Source organism: Aristolochia californica, unplaced genomic scaffold (genome assembly GCF_029961685.1).
Source record: "Aristolochia californica isolate CCGP_79_NKW_82.1479 unplaced genomic scaffold, dmAriCali1.0.hap1 SCAF_12, whole genome shotgun sequence".
Taxonomy (NCBI): domain Eukaryota; kingdom Viridiplantae; phylum Streptophyta; class Magnoliopsida; order Piperales; family Aristolochiaceae; genus Aristolochia; species Aristolochia californica.
Genome location: NW_027181793.1, coordinates 29,041,662 through 29,065,952, shown reverse-complemented (window position 1 = coordinate 29,065,952; position 24,291 = coordinate 29,041,662). Strand labels below are relative to the sequence as shown.

The 24,291-nt window shown below is 37.6% G+C and overlaps 2 protein-coding genes across 3 annotated transcripts; both read left to right on the top strand.

The window, feature by feature from the left end:
- The first annotated feature begins 1,103 nt into the window (after positions 1-1,103).
- On the top strand, positions 1,104-14,663 carry LOC137946172 (probable acyl-[acyl-carrier-protein]--UDP-N-acetylglucosamine O-acyltransferase, mitochondrial). Of its 2 annotated transcripts, none has more exons than XM_068792384.1 (10): positions 1,104-1,362; positions 1,459-1,556; positions 8,755-8,879; positions 9,088-9,196; positions 10,691-10,783; positions 10,886-11,002; positions 13,282-13,365; positions 13,482-13,586; positions 14,133-14,219; positions 14,344-14,663. In XM_068792384.1, the coding sequence occupies exons 1-10, from the start codon at positions 1,251-1,253 to the stop codon at positions 14,461-14,463; spliced, it is 1,050 nt and encodes a 349-aa protein (XP_068648485.1). In that variant the 5' UTR covers positions 1,104-1,250; the 3' UTR covers positions 14,464-14,663. The 2 variants fall into 2 exon arrangements, with proteins under 2 accessions (XP_068648485.1, XP_068648484.1); XM_068792383.1 differs by having other exon boundaries at positions 14,323-14,663.
- A 5,898-nt stretch (positions 14,664-20,561) lies between these two features.
- LOC137946059 (transcription factor MYBS3-like) lies at positions 20,562-22,728 on the top strand. The gene is made up of 3 exons (XM_068792233.1): positions 20,562-21,072; positions 21,767-21,963; positions 22,061-22,728. The coding sequence occupies exons 1-3, from the start codon at positions 20,799-20,801 to the stop codon at positions 22,457-22,459; spliced, it is 870 nt and encodes a 289-aa protein (XP_068648334.1). The 5' UTR covers positions 20,562-20,798; the 3' UTR covers positions 22,460-22,728.
- The last annotated feature ends 1,563 nt before the right edge of the window (positions 22,729-24,291 follow it).

Sequence of the window (24,291 nt, the reverse complement as noted above, 5' to 3'; positions counted from 1 at the left end):
ATAAGTATGATAATGTATGAGATTGATTATTAATTTTTATCTATTTTCCTTAAAAAATGCACTAAAAGGTTCATTTAATTTTCCTTGAAAATTTCTAAAATTTCCCATGGAATTTTGTAGTAAGGCACTAATAAGCTTTTATTTGAATGTTTATTGAAAATGTGTATCATAGAAAAAACATTGATAGTCTTTTCTAGGATATAAATTTTCAATTGGGGGCAATAACGAGGCCTAGTAGCAAGAGATTTCTCCGTTGTGATAGAAATTGCAAAAGGTGAAGAAGCTATAGAAGGTCAAGTTTATCTAAAAAATCAGCATGTTTTATTTTTTTAAATATTGGCATTGTGTTGATATCATCGAGTCAAACAATGGTCAAATTGGTTAACTTAGATTTGATGATGCCCAATTACTTTACTTTGATATGTATTGAGATCAATCTTTTTATAATATCAATATACATAAATATACTTTTTGACTAGACAATCTTTAAATTAAACCATCCGAGCCTTATCTGCCTTGAAAATATGTAATTTTCACAAAATATCATTTATATAAAAAGTAAACCCAAGAGGTAATACCCTTCACATTAATCACTCTCGTCAATTCTCTCTTAAGTTGGTTGATAGTTATTTTTATTTACCTCAAACATCATAGACCGATTAATCGTTTAACCCTTTTGGATCACTCAACATCTAATGTTATTGTTTACTAAAGGAAAAATACTATCGATGGAGGTGTTTGATATTTTTTGTAGGTTTATTAAACTGGTTATTACACATTAGTATGTTCCATTACAAAATATTGGACTCGACTGTGATAGTTGGTAGTCCAATGATACTAAATTATTTGTAATATTTTTTTATTTTTTTGTAATTTAGGTTAAAACTCTAACCCAACTCGAGCTAGAGAAACTCGCTAAAAAAATTTGGACTGAAGATCGATTCTAATTTTAGACTAAAGTTAAGTTCACAATGAGTGCAAAATATTCAAATCCAATCAAATCAAGTTCGAAGATATGCATGTTCGGCTAGGCCCCCCAAACCCACACGGGCATGTTTTTGAGTCTTTCACACAAGATTTCCAAAGGGGTTTCGAGTCTTTCACATCCAAAGTTAAATTTCCAACTCTCGTCAGTCTTCGGCAGCCGCGACATTTCTGGCTCCGTTGATATAGTACCGACGAGCACTGAGCGAAGTCGTCAGCGCTTTTGCGCTGATTGCACAATCTATTTCCTCATTTGTGACGGTGCGATGTTCTACAAAGCAGCCCGAGCGGTTGGTCGCTTCCAGAAGCTAATTTCTTTTTCCGATTTCTCCACCCCGCGGCCAAAACCGCTTCAACACTTCGAAAGAGTTCTCCATCGTAAGAACACAGTTCCGGGTGCATTTCTTCGTTTCTTCTGTACAAGCGAATGCAAATATCCTTAATTGTTAATTTCTGATTACTTATCGTGGTCAGATGTTTCATGCGAAGCCAAATCCGAGCCATTCTTTGAGACGACAACCAACGTCATTCATCCAACTGCAGTCGTTCATCCCGACGCTATTCTCGGCCACGTAATTCTTTTGGAACTCTATCTGGTTTCATTGCATAAGAATGAAGGATGTTGACTCGAGTTAACTCAAAGTTACAGATTAATCTGAACAGTCGCATCCTCGGCGTCGGAAGGACAAGAGAGTAAGGTTAGGAGTGATAGCTGGCGAGTGTTAAATCTGTAGATATAATTGAGAATAGGAGCTTAAGAGTGGACATGGGATTTTATTTTACAAAGTTTTATATCAGCTGTCGGTAGCTCGAAGTTAAGCACGCTTACAGTTTATAAGAGAAAAAAATCACTTATGCTACTTAAGTTCTTCTCTGAGTTACAAAGTTATGGATGACAATGAAGTAGTTTCTGATTAATATTTGATTGTTCAAGTTTGGTGCTTCTTCATTTGATGCGTCTTAATTGACTCTTAGCCATGAAATGTATGAAAATGTTTCTGGTTTTGTTGGTACTTCGACCTATGCCACCTATAGACGTGTATAGTTTTTAAGATGATTACTTTAATCGGTAACATTGCATTTACTTGGTTGTTTAAGTTGTCTCCGTTAAAGTTTTTTATTTTTAACTAAGGAAGACAAATAAAAGTAATGTTATTTCGGTTGGTTCAGGAAATTATATGATTTGCAAAAAAGAAATCAGAGAAACCTCAAATTCAGGATCTAGCTCTTGGAAATTTTATTATATTGCTGCACTTTGAGGCAGAAAGACTTGATTATATGGATGTTTAGTTCAGCTTCGAGGGTTATCCACCTTCTAAAAAGCGAAAAGCAAGAAAAGATCACAACTGACCCGCTTTTCCCCTTTGTTTCACCCATCCTTGTCGTCTTTCATGTGTTTTTCTGTGTACTACCTCACATTGTTGTCCTCTATGTAGTTACGAAATCTTAAGTTTTCCTGGAAGTTTTCTGCATTCTCTGTCTATGACTTCTGCACTGATGTGTATCTTGAGTTGGCACAGCCATTTTGTTTGGTGAGCCCTTAACAGGAAATCTGATAACACTGTAGTCTGAGTCATTGAAAGAGTGTATGCTCATCTGTAAGGAACTCTGAGCTGTTTTGGTAGAGTTCTTTATTTCTTCCCACAAAGAGTCACCAGTAGTTTGGAAATCCAAGGGTGGAGTGATGGATTTTTCTAGAGAGGCATATTTGAGCGCTGTTTGTGTGGCTGAACTCAAATTTGTACTAATTGAAAGTTATCACATCTGCAATGCAGCAGACTTCTACTTTTATTTGCTTTCTTTTTAATTAAAAAAAACTTTCTATACTGTAACTGCAAAGTCCGATTACCATTCTATCATTCAAAATTGAGAAAACAATTGAAATGGACATGAAATATGAACCTATTGGGAAAAAAATAATTTAGGATAGAAATGAGCAAGATTTAAACCATTAGATCTAAATTAGCAAATGATCATATCTAACTTACATGGACTAGCGTCCATATTCTTTCTTTCTTTTTCTAGATGGAAAAAGCTTTGGATTCTGTGTCTTGCCTTTTATTTTTATTTTTAAATAGGATATATCCCATTTCAAACAGTGAGTACGCATTTTTTTCTTGCTGATGCTTTTTAGTAACTAACTACTTCTGAAAGTGCTTAACCCTATAACTTCTTCTTTTCGTTTCTTAGAATGTGGTGTATCTTTTGAGGTTTACTTGGTTCAAAAGTTACCAAGAAGTAGGTCTAAGCTGCAATAGTTTTTCTTTTTTCAAATGGCATTCATCAGCCAAAGGTTTATATTAGAAATCAGCTGAAGGGTAGTTTCTTCATTTTACATTAGCTGTAGTATTCAGTGTAGACATTATGTTGTTCAGCATGTTTAGATCTAACTCTAGTTCAAATTTGGTGTATTTTGAGTATGTATATTGGAAGATATAAGGGTTTAAGTGAAGTGTAAGTGAGTAGGGGCATATTTGTAATTGTCTATGACTTAAGTGAATAAAAGAAGATGGGGATCAAGCACGACCCCCAAGGAGAGCGATTTCAGATTATCTTCTCTCTATAATCTTCAATGTTACCCTTTTTTTATGGTATCAGAGTAGATACAAGTCTTCATTTTCCATCTTTTTTCTTTTTTGGAGCTTGTGAATTCAAGAAAGGAGGTCTTTTGAGGTTTATATGCGACTGGTTAACAAAAACAAGGTTTTTTCTCATTCTTTTTTGCCATAACCCTAGAGTTGTTGGCTTCTACTGTATTTAAGTGCATTCTAATGCTGAGAGAGAGTCCTAGGAGGGCTTCTTTGGCTTGGAAAAGTCCCTTTCTTCTGGTGAGTAGCTCAATACTGGGCTTTTTTGGGTGCGTCTTCCACTGGTAAAGTGAGGTCAGCCCTATTTTTGGTTGATTTGTGATATTAGTTGATTGAAATCATACATATTGGTTGATATTGGATTGAATTTGGTTTTTAGTGCAAGTGTGCATAAAAACCCTAATTTCTTAGAAGTAGGGCCCACCTACCCTACACACCAATCTTGTGATTGAAGCACTGTTTGATTGATTGTGACAATTGGTTGATATTGGATTGAATTTGGCTTTTAGTGCAAGTGTGCATAAAAACCCTAATTTCTTAGAAGTAGGGCCCACCTACCCTACGCATCAATCTTGTGATTGAAGCACAGTTTGATTGATTGTGACAATTGGGTGATACTTATGGGTGACTCTGGTGAAGTAATTACTCCCTCAAAGGAATCTGGAAGTTAAGAGGGAAAGCATGCATACAATCCTAATTACTTTTGAAAGGCTAAATGGCCAAAAATATCTTAGCTGATCAAGTCAATTCAGATACACTTGAAGGCTAAGAGAAAGTCCAAATTCATTAAGGAAGACCCTCTTGTTCTGTTGAATGATGACTGAGAAGTTGAGGATAGTTAGGTGATGACCTGACTGACTAACAACATTGATTCTAGTTCGAGGAATCAAGTTATGAATTGTAATATTGCTAAGAAGATGTAAGTATCCTTAGAATTTATTTATGCTTAGGAGAGCAACTTGTCATGATTTTATGAATTATATGCCATACTATTTAGCCTCAAGAGAGGTCCGAGATCTGTTATAGAGTACTACAACGAGTTGACTGGTATACCATGAGATAAACGTTGTCCGTCCCTTTACTACTAATGAAAGGGAGTCTAGAAAACAATATTGACAGGTGCATATTACAAAAATTTTGGATGGCTTAGGACCAAAATTTGACACTGTTAGGGCACAATTATTAGCCTCAGAGGATATTTAGTCTTTGTCCACAACTTTTAGCAGAGTCTTGCACGCAGAGTTTACTATTATATCCCAGGGAAGTAAAGATGTGATTAGTGTTCCTATATCTGCACTCAGTACTCTAGGTACCTCGGAATCATCTAGAGGTAGGGGTCGAAGTGTTAGATGCAGAGGGAGAGATAGTCAAGGCAGAGGAAGATGCAAAGGTGATAGTAGGTCGGACAGGAACCAGGGAAGTAAAGATGTGATTAGTGTTCCTATATCTGCACGCCAGTACTCTGGGTACCTCGGAATCATCTAGAGGTAGAGGTCGAAGTGTTAGATGCAGAGGGAGAGATAGTCAAGGTAGAGGAAGATGCAGAGGTGATAGTAGGTCGGACAGGAAGTTTATCCATTTTGGACAGTCTAACCATTTCCCTGACAAGTGTTGGGCAAAGTTTGGCAAGCCTACATGGGCAAACTCAGTTATCCACGAGAGTGCAAAGACATCTACTGGCCCCACAATGGACATCATACTAGGAGCATTTTATGAGATGCAACTGTTAGTTCAGCGTATGGCACAGATGATTGTTGCTTCTAGCTCAACATCTATGGCACAGTCTTCCATGTCTACAACCATTCTGGCTACTTCAGGTACGTCTATCCTATATGTGTGTCCTTCATCCACCTAGGTTCTTGACTCAGGTGCTACTACCCACATGTGAGATATGTTATCTCTATTTTCTGAGTTAAAAGAGTCTTCTGCCATTAAGCATGCCATCTTAGCTGATGGATCCATTTCATTTACTCAAAGAATAGGTACATTAGTTCCATCTTCTTTTATGTCACCCTTAGTCTGTAATGTTTATTCCTAAGTTTCCTCTTAATTTGTTGTCAATTAGTTAACTTACAAAGTCCATGAACCGTTCTGTAATTTTTTATCCTTCTCATTGTGTTTTCTAGAATCTCGCAATGAAGAGGACGATTGGTTCCACATGTGTGAGAGGCGGATTGTACTATCTGGAGAGCCACTCCTAGGATTCATTATATGTGCTGCATTTTGCAGTCTCACTCTGGCATCTACAGTTAGACCATCCTTCTCTTGCAAAGTTGGTTCAACTTTTTCTTGCATTTCCTTCCTATCATTCGCTTCAGTGTGATTCCAGTACGCAAGGCAAGCATCACCAGACACCTTTTCCATTAAGTCAATCTAGAAGTGGTCGCTTATTTGACATTGTTCATTCTAATGTTTGGGGGTCCTTGTCCTGTACTAAGTATTTTCTTTCGTTTATTGATGATTTTAGTTGATATACTCGGGTGTATATCCTTCGGAAGAAATTTGAAGTATTTGGTATGTTTAAACTTTTTCATAATGAAATTAAAGTTCAGTTTGATACTTCTCTTCGTGTACTTCGCACTAAAACTGGTTTGGAATTTATGAATAAAAAATTGATTTATTTTGTCAAAGAAACAAAGTCATGCGTCAATCTTCATTTGTATTTACTCCACAATAAAATGGAGTAGCTAAGTGTAAGAACCGTCACCTTTTGGAAGCTGCACGAAACATGATACTACACATGAATGTACCCAAATCAAATTGTGGTGATGCGGTTTTTACTATTTGCTTCTTCATTAACAAGATACATTCATTCCTCAGCTCTTGAAGAAAAGATTCCTTTGCAAGTGTTGTTGCAATCTGACACCTTGTTGACATTGTCTACTGGACAATTTGGATGCGTTTGTTTTGTACATGTATTTGGTCCTTCTAGGGATAGATTATCTCCTTTCTTTCCTTCATCCATCATAGATGTGTCTCCATCTACTACAGGTCCAGAGATTGTTGTCCCCACTTTTGTAGAGGATTTTCCTATTCCTTTGTTGATGCCACTACAGAGAAACCACTATAGGTATATCATAGACGGCATGTGACTCAATATAAGACTCCAATTCCTTCTCTCACACTGGATCATGAATCTTCCTTAGCTGTAGATCCTGAGGTAAGTGATTTAGACCTCCCTATTGCGCTTTTAAAAGGTGTGTGTAAAGGGACATGGGACCCCATGTTCCATTTTGTTTCCTTTGATTCATTGTTAGACTGATACAAACAGTTTGTTCTATCACTCTCTTCTTGCACTATTCCTTCTTCTGTGTAGGATGCTTTCTCTTTCCTTCAATAGAAGCAGGCCATGGATGTTGGGATGGAGGCTCTTCCGGATAGAGGCACGTAGGTGTTGTGTGACTTACTTCTTGGTGCTACATTGGTTGAGTATCGCTCGGTATATACTATGAAGTATAAGACAGATGGATCCATTGAGAAGTACAAGGCTTGGTTGGTAGCAAACAAACACTCCAACATATGGCGTTGATGTGTTTGAGACTTTTTTCCCAGTTGCTAGATTATCTTCTGTACGGATTTTGATCTTTGTGGTTGTGAACCAAGGGTGGTCACTGTCTCAACTTGACATTAAAAATGCTTTCTTATATGGAAACTTGAATGAAGAAGTTTATATGGACCAACTTTCTGGGTATGTTGCTTAGGTTGGAAATGAACAAGGTAGACAGACTCAAGAAAGCTATATATGGTCTCAAACAAAGCCCTAGAGTGTGGTTTGATAAATTTTGTTATATAGTTATATCTATTGGTTTTTCTAGAAGTCAAACAAAGCCCTCGAGTGTGGTTTGAGAAATCCTGTCATATAGGTATGCCTATTGGCTTTTCTAGAAGTCACTGTGACCATTCTCTTTTTATCATGAAGCGCTAGTTTGGCATTGTGATTTTGATAGTATATGTTGTTGATAGTATCCTATCTGACAGTGATGTGAAAGGCATTGAGGAGGTTAAATCACATTTGGCCAAACACTTTCAGACCAAAGACCTGGGTACCCTAAAATATTTTTTGGGTATTAAGGTAGCTAGAAGTAATGCTGCTCTAGTATTGACACAAGAGGAAGTATGTCACAAACATATTGCAGAAATATGGAGGTTGGACATGATCTTCATAATGAATAGAGTGATGAGCGTAATAACAAGATAGTGTATGACCGATTAGTTGGCCAACTTATATATGGCACAATCACTCGTCCTGACATCTCCTTTGCTATTAGTGTTGTCAGTCAGTTTATGGATTGCCCATGTATGGTTTACCTAGAGGTTGCACAAAGAATATTAAGATATTTGAAGGAGCCACTTGTAAAGGGGCTATTCTTTAAATCTCATGGTCATTTGAAAATATAAGCTTTCTCAGATGCGACTATGCAAGGTCAAAACTTGACAAAAAGTCTACCTCAGGCTACTGTGATCGGTTGTTAGAGAATTTAATCTACAGATGAAGGAGCCTATGACCATATATTGTGATAACCAAACAACCATATTCATTAAAGGAAATCTCGAAAGAACTAAACATATTGAAGTAAATTCATACTTTATTAGAGATGCTGCCATGAAGAAGGAAAGTCACTCCCTATGTTAGGTATGGTGACCATTGTGTTTATTAAATCATTGGGCAAACATAAGTTTGAATCTTTTTGTAACAAGATGGGACTCATGGACATATACTCTCCAGCTTGAGGGGTAGTGTTAGAAAATCAGCTGAAGGCTAGTTTCATCATTTTACATTAGCTGTAGTATTCAGAGTACACATTATATCGTTCAGCATGTTTAGATCTGGCTCTAGTTCAAATTTGGTAGATTTTGAGTATGTATATTGGGAGATATGATTTCAGGTTCTTTATCTCTCATTCTTTTCCTCTCTCTTCTCTCTCATCATCTCTCTCTATAATCTTCAATGTTACTCCTTTTTTCAGTTTAAAACCTTTTTCATGTCCTAGTCAATACAATGATCACCCTTCACTGGAAGAGCAGAACATATGGAATACTCCCTTCTTTCTCTTTAATCTGTAATTTTACAATCAGATTTAAATGTATGCAAAGATCAAATTTTAAATGACCGAGAACTGCTACACATTCAACTTTTTCTGTTTGGCTTTAGAGTTCCTGACACGGCTTCTTTTGTTTTTAGAGTGTTACAGTTGGGCCTTTCTGTACTGTTGGGTGTGGTGTGAAGCTTGGGAATGCTTGTAACTTACATCCAGGAAGTCATTTATTTGGGGATACAGAGTTAGGTGATCGTTGCACTTTACTAACGTGAGTTTGCCTCATCCTTTTAATACCATATGGTTCTATATTCCCTATTTGGTAGCATGTCTGCCTTCTATCTTTCAGTTTGTAGCTTCACTTTGTACATTTGTTATTTACGTCTCCTAAAGATAGAATAGCTCAAGAGTTCTATAAGCATTCCTTCAGTCCCCTTGCCAAAAATAAATGTTTACTATTTGGAATTTTGTCAGGCCAGTGGTGCTATTGTGGGTGCTGATATTCCAGGTCAAACAATCATTGGGAACAATAACATCATTGGACATCATGCAGTTGTTGGTGTTATGTGCCAAGATTTGAAATACAAGGTTAGTGTGCTTCTAATGTGACTAGAATGGCTATGTAGGCAGTGATACATACATGTACGTGTTTGTGTGGAGTGATCCACACAGTATATCTGTAATAACTGTGCTTCAGGCTTTCCACTACAAGTTTTTAATTTTTTGGTTCTATCAGATGGATGTGTCTGAACTTTCTTGGTTTTCAAGCTTATTTTTTATACACATACACAAAATATGTGAAAGATACGTAAACTTTACCCTCTCTCAGCCCGGCCTAGGACCTGGCAGACTTACCAGTGATAGGGTGAGTTTTATCTTTCCTTTGGATGCACTGATTGCTGTGGGAAAAAAAGAAAAGAAAAAGAGATTCCTGCCATGGATATATTTTCTTTTATGAGCGTGTCTGCAGTAACAGCATTCTGACTAAAATGGATAGTTCTGACATTTTCTCATTTTGAATTTCAAAATTCCTCTCCACGAGGAAAAAATATGTTATTTTATTTCTGATTCTTGTAAATGTAGATCTGCTATAATATATCTGTTCAGTGTTAGTATCAGTTCAACTTCATTATGTTAGGCAGAGAACTAGTCAGGGCAACTTGGTAAACCTTGAGAATGATCTCTAGCTTTTGGTTCTATTTTTACTTTTTCTGCTTTAGGATTCCTCTTGATTTTAATGCTGAACATGCTCTCTACACCCTTATTTTCGAGTTAGAGAGAGAGAGCTACAGGTTCTTAGCTATGGCGATTGGATCATTATAAGTAACATTCATAGGTGTTGATGAAAAAGGCATCGGTTATGATCTTTATATGGTACTATGGCCTTTGCAAGATTATCCTACTGAACATCTGCTTTATCCATCTTTTTTTATTTTGATTGACATTTATGGGTGGAACTGTCATCTTAGTCATGCTTCTGCCCATAAAATGATGAAACTGAAAATTACTTGTGGTGCCTTTTGTTGTATATGAGGAATGCATGTGAAAAGCTTATGTTATAAGATTTATGACATTTTTTATTAAGCTTGTACTCTGAAGGAAACATTGTGTTAAAGTTGTTATTTTAAAATGTACTGAAGGCATATGGTTACAGATTTTTGGGTACACTGTTTCTTTAGGAGTTTTTGGAAGCATTAAATTCCTAAATCAGTAAAGCCATGAATCCCAGGGATGTCTCTTCCTCCTCTTCTCCTTCTTCTTCTTCTCTCTCTCTCTCTTTATTATGATTATTATCGTTAATTGCTTACAATAGTTGAATTATGCTTCCCACTGCCATGAAGTGTTTCTGCCATTTTTTATGGTTAATTTTTTTGCCTTGAAGTCAGATGCCATTCTTTCTTCCTCTTGTTCCTTCAGTTGTTTAGAATGGTTAATGGTTTTAGATGTTTAACCAAAATCTCGATCATCTGAATAACTGAAGGAAGCCAAATAATGTTCTAACTTTTTACGAAGGCATCTTAATACTTGAAAATTCAATTACCTTACAAGAATTGACCTTAGACCCCTTATGTCCTCTCTCAGGCTGGAGATGAATGTTTCCTATACGTTGGTGATAACAATGATATCAGAGAGCATACTTCTATTCATAGATCTTCTAAATCATGTGATAAAACGGTACTGAATTCATCTCTGTTGTGCTTCGTTCTCTGATAACCTCCTTTTGTTTGTTTGATTGCAATGATATCTGAACTCCATGATTTGCATTTCTTTTGTCAGGTTATAGGTAACAACAATCTTATTATGGGTTCCTGTCATATAGCACATGATTGCAAAGTAGGCAGTAATAATATTTTTGCAAATAATACCCTATTAGCAGGCCATGTAGTGGTAGAAGTAAGTATCTTTTTTCTCTTCTGTTGCTTCAATATATCTATCTACTGATAATGAGTAAGGATTGTTAATAACCAGCATGAGAGTGTGTTGTTTTCACTTTTCATTTTCCCTCAAGTAAAATTTTTATATGTATCTGCTTAGGGAGGAATCAAATATTGATATTTATTCAATCTATGAGCCCACTATAACTATTGCGAGAGTGCCTAGAGCTGGGTTGTTACTAGGGGTGGCATCGAACCGAGCCAGTTCACGAGCGACTCGAGCTCAACTCGGTTCCAGCTTGGTTCAATTCGATTTATCTGGATCTTGAACTAAGTTCGAGATCCGGATAAGGCTCGTTTGAGTTAACAAGCCGAACTCTACCGAACCATGGTTCGGTTTGAAAGCTCGCGAGTCGGCTCGTTAACTTAACGAGGGTTCAGGACCGGGAGGCGGGAGGCGGGAGCCGCGAGCGGGACTTCGATTTCTTCTTCCCCTCGTCTGCTGTCGCCGAGCCCTCCCGTCCGCTGTTGTGGCCGCCTTCGTCGCCGTCGACAGCTGCTCGCCGGCCACCTTTGTCGTAGACTCCCTTACCCCTGCGTCGTCTCAGTAGCCGCTACTTTTGTTTCTCCCCGATGGAATTCCCCAACTGGGTGGTAACCTTCTTGAATGCAGCGGTGGGGATGATGGTGAAGACCTGTTTCATGATGTTATTGGTGCGGCATTTGACAACTAGGGTAAGCGCCTTGTCAAGAGCCTGCTCTATCTCATCGATGATCTGGCGCATGGGTCACTCATAAAGGTCAGAGCCAACGCGGGCCGCCTGCCAGAGCAACGTTGCCAACTTCCCCGTCTTGGCTTTGAGCTCGACGCACTCCGCCCTAAAATTGGAGACGTCGTCTGCCCCTTGTGTTGCCTGGTCCGCCAACTGGATGGGCTTCACCAAGATTTGTTTCACGATGTTAGCCATGGCGAAAACCCAAACAAAACCAGACCACCCAAAAATCTTGATGATTCCCCTATTCCCACACAAATCAACAAATCACGCAAGCAGCGATGATTCTCACGACCTTCATATCACAATGATCACATTTATCAAGAAAAGACCTTCAAGAAGAAAGAAATAACTGCAATCAAAAGCAAGCAAGAAGAAAAATAAGGCTATCGATCAAAATTTCTGAGTCCTCACTCCCTCGTTTCTTTTCCTTTCCAGGCCGAGAAAGAAGATCTGCAACTTCCAACTTTGGGTTTTCTCAGCCCTAGAATGACGGAAAGCGAATGTTCATTTGCTCGTTCGAGGGGGAGAGGGGGACGACTAGGGAGAAGGAGAGAAGCGTAGCTGGCAAAGAGGGTTCAATGAGGTGGTATAATTGTGACAATTGGCACTATGAGCACCAATTTTCATATTGATGCTTTGTATTTGTTTTTTCGTAAAAGAAAAGAATTACCCATTGACGTACTTGTAGTATGGCTCGGTTCTTACTGATATTACATTGATCCCTAACCTTATTTTATCATGTCTATGAACAGTTCATGATTATTTTTAATAATAAAAAGAGATCGTATACAGTGTTTGCGGGGGTGCAGGTTGTTGAAGTGGGGTAAAAACTGACCTGAACTATTAAGATCATAGTGAGTTCGGGTCAGACATGAAGGAGAGCAGTAAGCTTGTCCTTCTAAGCCATTAAATTCTTACTGAGAAAAGCGGAAGCATTTATGGGTGAAATATATTGTAGAAGCCTCCAGGGCTAACACCATAAGATCCATAAGATATGTTAGGTGGTGGTTTTAGTGTTTCTTAGTTTAAATAGTACACGGCACTAAATTATTTAGTTTGAGATCTGAATAGCCTCATTTGATTTGCAGCCACATGTGACCTTCCCACCATGGCAAGGATTTGACTGTAGAGAGAGAGAGGAAATGCAAAACACCTCCTTTTTTATAGATGAATTATTTTTTTTGAATAAAGTTTATGTATAATTATGTAGTTTTTATGAATAATTTTATGCAGAGTGTATAAATAATTTTATATATAATTTATCTTACATGTATTTTATGCAAAGTTTTAAATATAAGTGGAAGTTCGAACTCGACTCGAGCTCGGTTAAAATTATTGGGCTCGAGCTCGATAACAATTTTAGGCTCGAGGCTGGGCTGAGTTCACGCTCGAGTTCGAAATATTTAAATCAAGCTCGGCTCGAACATAGGCAGGTTCGGGCGAGGCTCGACTCGATGCCACCCTTAGTTGTTACTCATAAACAAGTTTTTCAGTTGACCTCAATTTGGTTTCTTGAATGTAGGACTTCACCCGTACAGCAGGTGCAATTGTTGTTCATCAATTTAGTCATCTCGGGTCTTTTTCATTCATTGGAGGGGGTTCTGTGGTATGGATCTGCCTTCTCCCTACATACTATGCTGGTGATTATCTGTTGTACAATTTTAATCTGCCCTTAGTATTCTACCATAGTTTCTTAAATTATTTCAAGTTAATTTCAAACAGGTCTCCCAAGACATCCCAAAGTATATGATGGTTGCTGGGGACAGAGCTGAGCTCCGTGGTCTGAATCTAGAGGGTCTTCGGCGTCATGGATTCTCAAGCACAGAGGTTGTTATATCCTAAACATCTAACAGTTTTTGCTTTGAACCCATTAGTGTTCCGTCAACTTGAAAAATCACTAAGTGAACAAATAAAGGGTTGAATTGGATTTTGCTGTATGGTACTGGCAAAAATTGGGCTCCAACTCCCATATTGAATTCCCTTGTGCCATTTTGTTTTTTATCTTATTGGTCAACTCCTATTGTTTAGAGAGTCCCATTTCTGTTTTGATTTGGTTTGTGATCCATTTCTATAGTAGAAGGATACCCTCACATCCACAAAGAAGAAAAAAATGAAAATAGGCATCTATCTTGGATCTATTCTTTTACAGAGAGAGAAGTCAATAATCATGTGCCATGACAAGCAAGTAGTTAATTAGTTCTTGAAAAGAAAGCACACAACTCTTTGAAAAAAATATAGGAAGTTTAATATATACAGAGACAAACATCAAACATACACATGCATAAACACAATTTATTCGTTGCAGGATTCTCTTTATATTATGGCTTTCTTATATGTCTTATGATTTAAATTCTTTGTTTGATAAAATTCAAGGTCAAATGCATGAGAAAAGCTTATCGGAAGATATTCATGCCTAATGATGGAGAGTCGGGGCGAATTGAAGAGCGATTGGCTGAAGTTGTGAGTCTCCGCCTGATATACTCTGTTTTTGTTGCACCAGATTATTGAAAAGTATTCTACATGACAATTAGCCATTTCAAAAAAAAAAAAAAAGAAGCCCAAGCCATGCTTTTACACTTTGCAGGAACAGGATGAAGAATTGTCAAACTTGCCCGTTGTTTGCTCTATGGTGCAATCTATCCGTGATTCATTTGAACTTAACCGTCGTGGAATTTGCAAATTCAGTCATTGGAGTGGATCTTGAAGGATAAATGGTGACGAGCTATTGCGATTTCTCATCTTCTTGTAACATTGTTTCAAACAGAGTTTGAAACTTTTTTAGTTTCATAAGAATGTATCCATTTCGACGGGAACAGGACGGTCAAAATTTGAGATTTGACCACTTTGTGAGCCCAAGAGGCTGTTGTAAATTATCATACACAACAGAACTGTTTTTAATTAATTTCTAGCGTATAACTTTAATTACTTCCTACTGATGTGAACATCCCCAATGTGGTTCTGTGACTATCTCGCACGGTTGGTGAATGTGATTCTGGCCTGCCTTATCTCAAATCCACCTTTTCTTTTCTCTTTCACCCACGCTTGCGTTTCAACTTTCAAGCCGAAGTTCTCTCAGATTATCATTGTAGAAGTCGAAAAAAAAAAATTCAATTTAATCATGGTAAAGAAGATTATTTCCTTGGACCCAAGAAGTCTTGCTTCCCGCTAGGGGCCCCAAGTCTCAATCCCACCCTTGCGGGTGACAGATTCTGTCAGCATAATGGCCGAGGAATATCTAATTATCTCTACCTCGTTGGAAAGAAGAAGCGAAGATAATGGAAATTCTGCAATTTCATGGTCACACGTTCCATGATGAAAAGGGTGAGGCTTGCGAAGCCCCAAGTCCCAATCTTCGTCTTCCCATCTTGAGGCTGTGAGGCCAACAACACCTGGACAGACTTATCTGCCATCAGTCAACTTGCTTATCGCCTCCATGATTGGAATTTGAAACCCAGAAAAAATCTTTCCCGAAGCATCTCCGTAAGTGATTGCCCACCAATGTAACGTCAAAACGTTTGATAGGTTGGTGCATTGAATGGAGAAAAGTTGAGTGGGTCCTGTCACTGTACAGGAATCACTGATCTGTTGGCTTCCTTGAGTATATGATTCTCTCATGTATGGGCGTCCTGTTACGAGGATTATATCATCATGCATAGATCTCCCATTCACATCAATTGGAGGTGTATCAGGCGACACGTCTTAGATTTTCAGAAAACTGAAATGCCCAACTTTGATTAGAATTGAGGGATTCCGTCAATGGTGGAACAGCGTAACAGTTAAAAATGGCTAAAAAGAGACTCCAGAGGAACGCTGGAAGAGATCCATTTCCATTGAAGAGGCTAATTTTCAGTCTCCACGCTCACTGTAAAATGACAGTCATTTAGTTCTTTCATAAAACAGAATATCACTTATTATAAAAATTAATATTTGATTATTACACTTCATAATCATAGGTTTTGGGACAGAAACACCAAACTCAACCGGAAGCGACTTGTCTTACATGAGCTTACTAATTGTGTGAGCAATTGCTCTATATTCAGCCGCTACACTAGATCTGACTACCACAACTTGCTTATTGCTCTTCCCGCTCACTAGGTTACTTCCAAAAAAACAACAATAACCAATAGTTAACCTCCTATCCATTTTGTACCCAACATAATATGCATTAGAGTACCCCATTATATCCATCATATCACTTTGGAACATATAGGAGGCGTTTCCAGGAGTTCCTTCCAATTATTTCAAGATTTGATGAGTTACTTCAAAATGGATCAACCTTGGATTCCACATAAACTAACTCACTACGCCCACGGAAAATGATATATCGGGTCTAGTTATGGTCCACCTCCACAAGGGTCCCCACAAGTTTTGCATCTAAGTTGCCATATTCAGTTAACATGTCAGCGACATATTTCCTTTGAGAAAGAATAATACCTTTTTTACTCCAAGTTACTTTAATGCGAAAAAAATACTTCAACTATCCCAAATCTTTGGTATGAAAGTGTGTGACCAAATATTGTTTTACTTCTATCATTTATTCAAAGTCACTATTAGATAAGATAATATCATCAACATACCCAATTAAAATCACAATACCTTGTTTTGTTTTGAGTACAAAAATCGACAATGACTTCTGTAAAACCCAAATTATGTCACCAAACTACTAAACTGTCCAAACCAAGCTATTTTATATGATCAGTAAGCAAAGAAGAAGATAGTTGACCATGAAAAGGGAGCTCATGAGGATAGTCTACTGATGTTGGTGTAGGTAATATGTGGTGAGAGCGTTTGTTATACACTTAGAGTGGTGGAGTATGACCTACAAGAGGAGCATAGAAGCCAAATTTGAAGTGGACTTAAAAAAATGTGACATTAAAAGAGATATATGTTTTCTTGTTAATTAGATCATAATACTTGTATCCCTTCTTAATACGGAAATAACTCAACGACAAATTTTATAGCACAAGGAAATGATTTATCCATAGATGGATTGAAAAAATGAATAAAACATGTAGATCAAAATATACGAGGAATAACATAAAATCATTTACATCCTAGTTTTAAAACCTGAATCAAAATTTGTCCATGTAGTACAAACGATGACATCCGATTAATAAAAAACAAGATGTCAACATTGTATCTCCCAAATATAATTTAGGAATATGTTCATATGAAATAATGAAGTGTGGGTTATTTTAAGAAGATGTTGATTTTTATGCTCGACAACCCCATTTTGTTGGAGAGTATAAATACACAAAATCAAGTGAATGATTCCATGCAAGATACAACAAGAAGTAAACTCTTGATTAGGTACTTAAAGCCCATTATTAGTATAAAACACACTAACATGTATATCAAATTGGTTTTTTTAATTCACCCTAAAATTTCACGAATATATCAAAAGCTTCATATTTTCCTCTTAAAAGATAAACCAAGTTACCCAACTTAAGTCATCAATAAAAGGCAAAATACTTAAGACTAAATGGACTCGGAACTTGACATGGGCCCCATACATCAAAATGAATTAATTTAAAAAGACGAAAACTACTACTAGAACTAACTAGGAAATTAGATCTATGATATTTTTCAATTAGGGCACACCATTCTCAACTAAACCAAATTACCATCAATAATACTCTCAACATAGTATAAAATTGGCTTTTGGCATGATGATGTCAACATGGGAAGGATGACACATGAAATGGTAGGTGACACATGCATATATGAGGCTAAAAAACTTCAATAAATGTCTTCTAGAGACAATTATAACTGCTCAAATAGCAACAATAATCATCAATCAAAGGAATTTATGGCAGTAGAAAAAATAAAAAATTGATATTACCTTACCAAAGAGTAGAGCGATTTGATTTTTGCCTTTAGGGTTGAGAGAGAGAGAGAGAATCTGCTATAAACTCTCAAGAACCGACGCTACTGCTTTGATACCTTGATAAAAATCAAGAAAATAAAGAAATTTGAAGTTAGAAGAAGAGAAGAAGGATAATTTGCAAGGCTAGGCTTTTCTTAACACCTTTTAGAATAGAATTTACATCCTTCATGCCTTGAACCTGCAAATATTTTAATGAAGAGACTACTCAAGCTTATTCTTGATGTTGCTTCATCTGCTTAAATAAATCCCTTATCATGTGGAAAAAAGAATGAGCAATGAGATCATGCAAGCACTATCTCATACTGACAAGCCCATTTTAAAGAATGGCAAGATTCATCCTCCTGAGTCCACTACATGAACAAGCTTTAGTGATTGATAGTCTTGTCAAAGTAGGCCAGACTAAAGATGAACAAATGAGATAAAGTAAGATAATACAAGTGGCTGAGGTAATGGGTTTGAATGTAATCCATGTAGTTGATTTGTGGGTGCCACTTCACGCCATGATCTTAAAACTTTGATGTGAACTGTGTGTCCTTCATATCTAATCTTTTACAATATTTGGAGAAGAAGTTAAGATTTTTTTGGCAGGATTACGAAGACAACAATACACGGTTAGACAGATAAAAGATAAAAGACAATTCCTAGTGATTGCTCAGTGCGGTCTTTTCTAGGATTGGTTTCATCAAATTTGTACTAAAGAGAGATGAAGTTTTTTTTTTTTTTTTTTTTTCATTTTCTCTCTCTAGGAAGAAACTAAAAAGCATTATGTTGTTCTTGGAAGGTACCTAATCTTCTCCGAACTTTGGGTCCCAGAGGATTAATAAAGGGCATCATCATTTTGAATTAGGCCCATGACTTTTTCCTTTGTTGAAAAGGACGGACCAGGTAAGACTGACTTAGTTGCATATTACATTATCTTAAGTGATCTAAAGAATCATGGGCAGGATAATTTATTCTTCTAATACGAGTGAAAAGAAGAGAAGGGACTAACGTATAACTTTTCAATAAAATATTATTTGATGTATTTTCTCTTCCGTTCTCTTTCATTCTTTCTCCATCTGTGCAAGATTTCAGCTGTTTTTCTCTTCTAATGGTGAAGAATCAATGGGCTGGTTTGAATCAATAGGTGCTGGATTCCCATGGATCCAATTTTCCTCTTCTTAAATGCTCTTTATTTAAAAGAAAAGATGTTCGGCAGATGTTCTACAGAGCAGAGGCTCCACTGAAGGGATTTGTTTGTCACAATATGATTCACTTTGCAGAACAAAAGCATTTGAGTACTTCATCTTCTGTACAATTCTTTGTAGATGCTTCCCTCTTTTGAGGTCTGAGCCAGAAAGATCCCCCACTTGCCATCTAGTTTTGGAGGCTTGTGGTCAAGTTGAAGCCTACAGATATGAAATGACTTCAGAAAACTTATCTTCTAGTACGTTGCAAATGGACAAAGAACTCTAAATGGGAGACTGATTCTTCAAAGTGCTGTCATGAGGTTACTGAGCCTAAAGAAAGTTTCTGCAAACTGGAAGTGATGACTACTGGCTGGATAAAGTTGTGCTTGAACTTAAAAAGCTTCTGCGTCAATTGGTTTGAAAAGTTGGATATTCTGGCCGAGGTCAAGTTGATAAAGTTTACTTTGGAAGCACAAAGTTCTTAATTTTCTTCTTCTTTAATAGTTCTGGTTTAAACAAGTAGAAAAAGCAAAATTTTGGTCGTTCTGGATTTAAATTCAATTTATGGAATATTTTTGTATGGCCCCCATTGAACAACAGTAAAACAAGGATAAAAAAACTGCAGAACGGAAGAGGGGGGAAGGGATGATTTTTTTTTCTTGCTCTGTACCGGAGGAGGTTCAGGGGAGACATTTTCCCAACGTTGTCTGGTATGCTTGTTCGGTTCTTTACTGACCGAACATCAGCTGGATCTTATCGCACGGTTACCTACCTGATCCGAAACAACAAATCTGTTTTCGGTTCACATATCTCTGTGTGTCCTATGAACAGAGATTTGACTTGTGTAAGCTTGGGACCGTTCTATCTGGTTTATGTGCCACACACAAAAAAACCATGCATACAGTGGGAAAATTATCGAGCATCTCATGGGCATCCGAGCTCATTAAACCATGATATGTGAAAGGGTCTTTGTCTAATGGCCATTGCAATACGAATTTAGTTTTTAAAGGAGTTAAGCAGATAAGATCCAGACTTCTGGGATTATAATATGAGCACTTAGCGGAGAATCTATGATAATGAAGTCAAAGAACAGTAAAATTTCCTTTAGAACTCATTACTCCTGTTGTTATGAGGAATGAAGATTCCTCTCATGATAGTGCCAAATGGGTATGTCGGCAAAGAGTTTTTTTTTTTTTTTTTTTTTTGATGAGTAGTGGAAGCAATAAAAATATCCAGAAATTGGCATTTGATTCATAGCATCAAACGGCAGCTGCAAAACTTAAACGTTTATTTTCAAAATCAAAACTAAAATGAACTTAATAAAAAACTTAAATAGTTGTATCTTATTAATGTAAAACTTATCATTTTCCAGATAGTCAGCTGTGATTTTCCGTCGTTTTCCTCAAAAGAAAGGAACCGTTTTCTAAAAAAACTGTAGACACCCTCTTTTCTTCTTTCTTCAAGTTTTTTTTTTTTTTTCTACCACTTCCAGACAGTTGGTGGATTTTTTCTTCTTCCGACCACCTTCTTTTATCTCTCTCTCTCTCTCTCTCTCTCTCTCTCTCTCTCTCATGATTTCAAATAACATACGTGTATCAATGTTGGAAACTAGATAACGAATCTCTGGCCTTGGTAGAGCTTCAGTGATATGGATGTATGCAAGAAGGTGGATGTAATATATGTACAGGTTCAAAGTTCAAAGATATGCATACATGGGCATACATTCCTCTCCTTTCGTAGGTTCAACCAAGGCCATGGATTGCTAAAGCATGCAAAGCCATTCATTAAATCGTAGTGTTTGCATGTTCCCCTGGATTGGGTATGTACATGATTGAAGAATTTCCGAAGTGGAAAAAGGCGCACCAAGAGACAACATCCAACCAATCCTCTTTCCTTGCTAGCTCTTCTTAAACCATCAATCCTACCTCTCTGATACCTCTTCCTTCTGTGTTTTCTGTCGGTAGTTGGTTTACCAGGGGAAGTATGGGCAGGAAATGCTCTCATTGTGGGAACAATGGGCACAATTCGAGGACCTGTGGCGGTTACAGAGGTAACAATACTGGGCTCAGGCTCTTTGGAGTACAGCTTGACGTAGGTTCTCCCATGAAGAAGAGTTTTAGCATGGATAGCTTGTCGTCGTCTTCCTCTACTTCATCGTCCTCCTTTTCTCGTCTTTCTATTGATGATAGCTCTGGGAAACTGGGGAACGGATATCTCTCCGAGGGTCCTATTTGCGGTACTCAAGAAAGAAAGAAAGGTGAGAATGGGATGTCATGGTGGGTGTGATTCTGGGTCTCTTCTTTTTTGCCTCCCTCTTTAATTCTTATTTTCTTTTGGTGTTCTTGCTGTTGCGTGCTTAGAAGCCATTTCCAGAAATTTTCTCGTAGTTAATAACATCTTTTGCTACTTTTGAGAATGTTGGTAGGAGAGTGGCATCTCAAATTTTCAGCATTACATAGAGTTCATGGGTTGTGTCACTGTTTTATACTGGTTTCTCCACTAATTTGGGCTTTAAATTAGTGAAGTTCATAATACATTCTGGTGGATGATTCAGTCCAACATAAGACACCGTGACTGTTATTCTTTCTTTTCATGTTTTTTCCCATCTGTAGTTGGACAAATTTTCAGCCTGTAGTTCTAACGAAGAAAAAAGGATTCATATGGCAGACCCTGTAGGGCTGGTACTCTCAGAATTTAATCCTCTTACGAAAAATATGATGCCAGAGAATTTTCGTTAATGGCGTCTACTATTGTCTTGACTTGTCTGTCTCAAGTTCTGTTTCTCTGCTATCTTGTAATCTTGTTGGTTTACAATTTTGGTCTGCTTTTGCTCTGATACAGAGCGTTCTCATTCATTTCTTCGTCCTCTTTGGTTCGTTTAGATTTGTCATGAACTAATTCGGTTTGTAGGGTTGACCTTGTTATTGATGAGAAATTTCTGCAATGAGCAGGTGTTCCATGGACTGAAGAAGAGCATAAAACATTTCTCATTGGTCTTGAGAAGCTTGGCAAAGGTGACTGGAGAGGCATTTCCAGAAACTTCGTAACCACCAGAACTCCAACCCAAGTTGCTAGCCACGCCCAGAAATACTTTCTCAGACAGAGCTGCCTCAACAAGAAAAAGCGCCGATCCAGCCTCTTCGACATGGTAATTCTCATAAAATTGCCAAATACAGTCTCTCTCTCTCTCTCTCCAAAATCCTATAAAAATAGTGAGATATGATCCTCGTTTCCATTTTTCCCAGGTCCGAAGTGACTCAGAAGTTCATAAGAATGCCGAGTATATCTTCAGCGAGCATTCTTTGTCTTGCGAAATGCCACTTCCTGCATTGTCTTCCTACAAAACGGTAAATCCTGAAAACCATGAAGGCACCAAATCGATCGATCTTAATTCTTTGGAGAACGAAGCTCAATTGGGAACGGGAAAACTTCTCCAGTCACCATCGTATCAATATGTAATGCCTGCTTGGCCTTCTTGTGGATCATCTGGTTTGCCTACTGGTTTTCTCTCTCAAGCATCTTCTTCTCTAATTACGCCTCCTGACCCTCTCAATCTAGAACTGACAATTGCAGCTCCGAGGTCGATAGATCAAAGTAATTCAACTCACAACTCAGTTCTCGTCGGACCCATTACCGTAACGTGACGACCGACCCAATTCAGAAGGATCACGCTGTGGAATGCTAACAACTTTAACACCAAAGCCACTTCTGTTGCAAGAGAGAAAAACTCTGAAACAAGCCGCCAGTTAATGTTGCGATGTTCGATTTCCAACAGTTAATGGTGGATGATAAGTAGAAATAGCTTTTCTTTAAAAAATTTCTGTAAATTTGTTTGACTGGGTCTGAGAAAACCAGCAAACTGTATGCTTAACTTTATCTTTGATCATATCTAGTATTGTAGTTTATCTCTTTATCTTGATAAAGATGCGGGGCTGGATACTCGAGGTAGATGAAAGATCCACTCGACTGAAAGATATCTTAGATGGGTGACTGCACCGCCAACCACTGGGCCTTCTGTTTAGGAATCGTAAATTTATATAAAAAGTTTTCTTCGTTAATAGAGAAGACTACTCATAACCATTTGGATTTGGAGTTTGGACCATCCCTTACTTTCATAGATTCTACGATGTAAGGAAAACCTTTTGGAGCTGTTCGATTAAACAACTCAAGTGAGTCTGGATTTGGTCTTCTCTCTCGCTACCCAGAATGTTTCCGTAAACAATTCAAAATGAAGTTTTGTGCAAAAGAAGAGGATAACAAAGAGGAAAAATAGAAGAAAGATTGACCACAGCTCCAGAAGAAGCCGATCGAGGGACCACTGTATTTACTGACATCCTTTCTTGTTTGCCAGGGAAACCTCTGGAAAATCTATTTGCTTTCCTTCGCTTACAGTGTGTAGGTTTTACAACCACATACTTGTCTTCTGTGAAGGATAGGACGATTAAACATCCATGAAAGTTAAGCCTTGACCTTGAAATCTTCATGACTGACCCAAATAATAATGGGTTTTGAAGGAGCGGTAGGTACTGTCTAGTGAAATGTGATAGCAACTACAGGATCTGGGGATCAGAAAATCCTCCAAAAACTCGTACAGCCATGGCCGGAATGTAGTTATCAGACACCTTCTTCATGATTCATGGCAATCGATCAAGGGGACCACTTCTACCATTGCGTTTTAAGCAAATTCATATTAAGACATTACCTTCACACCCACCTCAAACACTTGGGTTGATATTATAAACAAAAGGGGGAAAAAAAGACCTGCTAAGCCTAGTAGTGAAAAGAGTTCTTTTGGTCATAAATAATTGAAATGTGACGGTTTGTCCATATTGAGCACCCACTTTTGAGAAATAGCGACATTTGAACTACTTGATATGTCTTATTGACTCAGTGTAGTCATCATAGACGTGTCAATGCCACCATGTTTATGTACCTTCTTTTGAACATTTGAAATTCATATCACAGGATTTTTTTCTTTTTCTTTTTCTTTTTCACAGAAAAGACTTGAAGGATAATAGGAGGAGTCGAGTTGCTTCCGGTGGATAAACCTGTCGTTCCTCAATTTTCTTCCAATAGTATTTTTGTGGTGGTGATAACTTGTAACTGACGGATGCATGTCCTTTTGGTTTTCTTAACAGTTGTTGCGCCAGAAGGTGGAGTACTGGGCAAAGGAGTAACTGTGTAAGTTCTGTGCCTGCGCCATTCATTATAGGAAAAACTAAAGTTAGGCCACCACCAAGAGATGACTTTACACGTAAAGGGAAATGAAACCTGCACAGGATTCGATTGCAAATGTCGAGTCCCCTTCTTCAATCACTAAAGGAGAGACATTTGAAATGTGCAGGTTTTTCGTCTTTTTGTTTTTTGTTGCCGTAGGTAAGATGAAATGGAGGAGGCTGAAGCAACAACCTATGTTCTCGAACAAACTTGACATAGGTAACTTGTTGAACTCTTAAAATAATGCTTGAGAGAGGTA

Bases quoted from the DNA above. Each gene is read 5' to 3' on its own strand.
- LOC137946172 (XM_068792383.1), top strand. From the start codon at position 1,251: ATGTTCTACAAAGCAGCCCGAGCGGTTGGTCGCTTCCAGAAGCTAATT. The intron at 9,197-10,690 runs GTTAGTGTGCTT...GTCCTCTCTCAG, and splicing joins GCCAAGATTTGAAATACAAG to GCTGGAGATGAATGTTTCCT. The intron at 10,784-10,885 runs GTACTGAATTCA...TTCTTTTGTCAG, and splicing joins CTAAATCATGTGATAAAACG to GTTATAGGTAACAACAATCT.
- LOC137946059 (XM_068792233.1), top strand. From the start codon at position 20,799: ATGGGCAGGAAATGCTCTCATTGTGGGAACAATGGGCACAATTCGAGG. The intron at 21,073-21,766 runs GTGAGAATGGGA...TGCAATGAGCAG, and splicing joins TACTCAAGAAAGAAAGAAAG to GTGTTCCATGGACTGAAGAA. The intron at 21,964-22,060 runs GTAATTCTCATA...CATTTTTCCCAG, and splicing joins GATCCAGCCTCTTCGACATG to GTCCGAAGTGACTCAGAAGT.